Raw genomic sequence first — 3146 nt, 5'->3', positions numbered from 1 at the left:
TCTCATCCACAGCATACATTTAGAGCAGCTACACCCATAGGGAAACTGCAACATGAAAAAAAAAACCCAAACAATTACCCTGGAGCCAAATGATGCGCCAAAGCTTGCTCATGTGTCCTAACAAAGGCCCTGACAAAGGTGCTTTAAAACCCAGCAACGTGACACAACACTTTATCCACAATCTATAAACAATTCACAAGGCTGCCCTGCCCTGCTGAAATGAGCTGTTAACTCCTAAAACTCAGTTTCTGTGCCCCATCATGAGAAATCCTCAATCTTTCAAAAAATAAAAAATAAAAAAAAAAGAAAATTGGCTGGCTTACAGTTAGTAACTTTTCACAACAGATGTGAGAGAACACGAAACATCCTGAGATCTGTTACTGAAGAGTTCCATCATCCTCAGAACACCTGTGTTGGAAGTAGCCTACCAGGGACTCAATTCTCAGCAAGTCTTATGTTACAGCACAGATAGAAATCTTAATACAGGCAATATTAGAATGAGATTGGCACTCTGAAATAAGAGCCTACACTATCAGAACAAGATTCAAGTGATTTATACCACAAACGGTGACTGCAGAAAAGTATAGTGTAGAAATATTTAAATTCAAGAAAAATCACTTCAGAATATAAAATAAGTATAATGGCATTTCTGAACTCATGTATTTTCCTGCAGCATTACAAGCATGCACAGCGTGTAAGGTATTAGCTTAGAAGAAAATGAAACATTTACTTTCACTGGCCAAACAGAAAAATGAAAGTAATTTACAAGACGAAAATTGCATTGGATTTAACATTATTTGCACAAATTAAGTTACAGAAATAAAACACCTAAGGCTTTAAATTTCAGCCTAATAACAGAAAGGTAATTCTGATAGGAATTTTGAAATAGATGTCTTCAAAATAAGGACAAAATAAAGGACATCATCATCTCTTGAAAAAATATCCATATATATACATATTAAAGGCAGGATTTATTATACATGTGTTTAATAAAAAGCATCACTTGCACACAGCAAGAGAAGTTACACAGAGCCCTTATTCCCTCCTAGAGTAAAAGTCAGACATCTAACACTACATTTACTGTTAACCTTATCTTTTAGCTTTTCTCCCTTCAGATCCTTCTACAAAGTTTAGCAAAAGCTCAAGGAACTCATGTCTGAGTACCATGTCTGGTACCAGAACTGACAAAACATGTCATCTTCAGAAACAAGAATCAGCATATTAAAGCTGGAAATAAAAATTAAAACATGAAGAAACAAAGTGTTAGCTCATCATCAGCCTTTAAACTTAAAATCTAAAGATCCTTTGGTTTGAGATAAACAAGTTTTTGTATAACGAAATCAGACGTTGTGAAGAACACTTGTTTTGTACAAAATGTAACTGTCACGCTGCAAAGGCACTTCCGTGCCAGCTCTCACCAGCCCGAAATGTCAAGTAACACAAAGTTCACACGTCTTTAACAATTGAAACAAGAACAAATAGAGAAGGGAGAGAAGCATTAAGAACAAACTAACCAATTTCTTCCCTCTACCCACTCTAACATCTAGGTAGGGACAAGGTGGCAAAGGGCATAGAAATGTTTATCAGGAAGCTTTCTAAGGAAAGTTTGTTATGAACAGAAAACTAAGAAGAAATGACCTAGTCAGCATCACCTCCCCAAATACACATATCCAGCATCAAGTCCGAATTTTGAGGAAGTACATCTTATGTCAGTCCTATTATGACTAAATTGGTATTTCCCTGCATTCCAATAAAAGACATTTCTTGGAAAGAAGAGTCTGAATTAACTCATTGCTCATTAAGCCTTCTTACTTTAACCTTTAAAATATCTTTTTCCTCACTTTCTTTCTTCACATCCTTTTATATCCTGACTATGTCTAAGAAACATAAATCTGTGCTATGCCTAGACTGCACCTCCAATTTTTTGTAATTTACAGGAAAAAAAGAGAAAGATTCATGGTAAGTTTTGCCAAGCAACTTCTGACCATTGTTTGAAACGGTTAACACAGCCTCCCAGTGTTACAAATAACTAACTAATTAAGAATGGCATCATATATTATGTTACTCTTAATAAATTAATTTTTAATATCATTAGTATTAACATAGCATGATATATCATGCTATATAAAATAACAAAACACTTGGAAATTCCCAGTTGAATTTCTTGATGATATTTGATTTCAAAAAAATTCAAAAGTATTGGTTTTGAACAAGTCAACCACTATCAGTTCTTCCACACCACATGTATAAAAATGCCTGTGCTAATCCACCTCTTGCTCCAGAAAAAACCCACAGTAAGTTAACATGTTCCACTACAATAAATACCTATGATTTGTAGCGTAACATTTGCAACATAACTAAAATAATGTATATGTCAACAGCCTTTACTGGATGCATCACAGGTGGAAACTGTTCTGTCTCCTTTAGTGCAAGCTCAGAAAGTTCTCCACACATTTATGCCTCAGATGTACTGGAGTTCAGAACTGCCAGAACTGACCAGTGAGCCTGAAGGGAAACCTTTGATGAGCACCACAAGCAGAGCTAAATCTTCCTCTTAAATCCTACCCAGAGACTCAAACTAAACCGTGCAACAGTGCACCTGTAACGAAAACAATACTAGCAACAAGTTGCTAAGAGGCACAATTCAGACATCTTAATTGCTGTTTGCCCAACTACTGTAGTTCACAATTTGCTAGGAAGGGATAAAATATCCAGACCCCTCTCTGCTAACAAGAGCTACATCACTGCAACTAACACTTGCTTTTATCAGTGATGATGAAAAGCACGCGCCGGGAGACGATTAAAAAAGGCGGAAAAAAGAAAAAAAAACAAAGAACCACCATGTAAGTCAAATTTGTGATGTGCAAGCAATCAGAGTTCCACACCAGATAGATACACTGCCCATGAAGAACGCAGAGCCACAACACACACCTAACCAGCACCGCCGGCCCCAGAGGGGCACCGCGGAGGGCACCTCGAGCGGAGAGGCCGACGCGAGTTAAGGGAAGAGCGAGCAGAGACGGCGCAGCACAGCGAGCTGAGCCAGCTGCAGATGGTTTCAGGCCCCTAGAGCTGCTGCCCCACGGCCCCATTGTGTCTCTGTGTGTGTGTGCAGCGCGGGGCGGTGCGCGCGGCCGAGCGCGCCC

At 38.6% G+C, this 3146-nt stretch overlaps 1 protein-coding gene across 1 annotated transcript in view; it reads right to left on the bottom strand.

The window, feature by feature from the left end:
• The window catches only part of PHIP (pleckstrin homology domain interacting protein), a 105537-nt gene extending 102445 nt beyond the window's left edge, over positions 1 to 3092 (bottom strand). The window contains exon 1 of the mRNA XM_009075035.1: positions 2937 to 3092. Within this exon, the coding sequence (XP_009073283.1) occupies positions 2937 to 3092 (156 nt within the window). The remainder of the gene's footprint in view (positions 1 to 2936) is intronic.
• Between the last annotated feature and the right edge of the window lie 54 nt (positions 3093 to 3146).

This window comes from Acanthisitta chloris, unplaced genomic scaffold, assembly GCF_000695815.1.
Source record: "Acanthisitta chloris isolate BGI_N310 unplaced genomic scaffold, ASM69581v1 scaffold24615, whole genome shotgun sequence".
NCBI classification, from domain to species: Eukaryota; Metazoa; Chordata; class Aves; order Passeriformes; family Acanthisittidae; genus Acanthisitta; species Acanthisitta chloris.
This window is presented reverse-complemented; position numbering and strand designations above follow the sequence as displayed.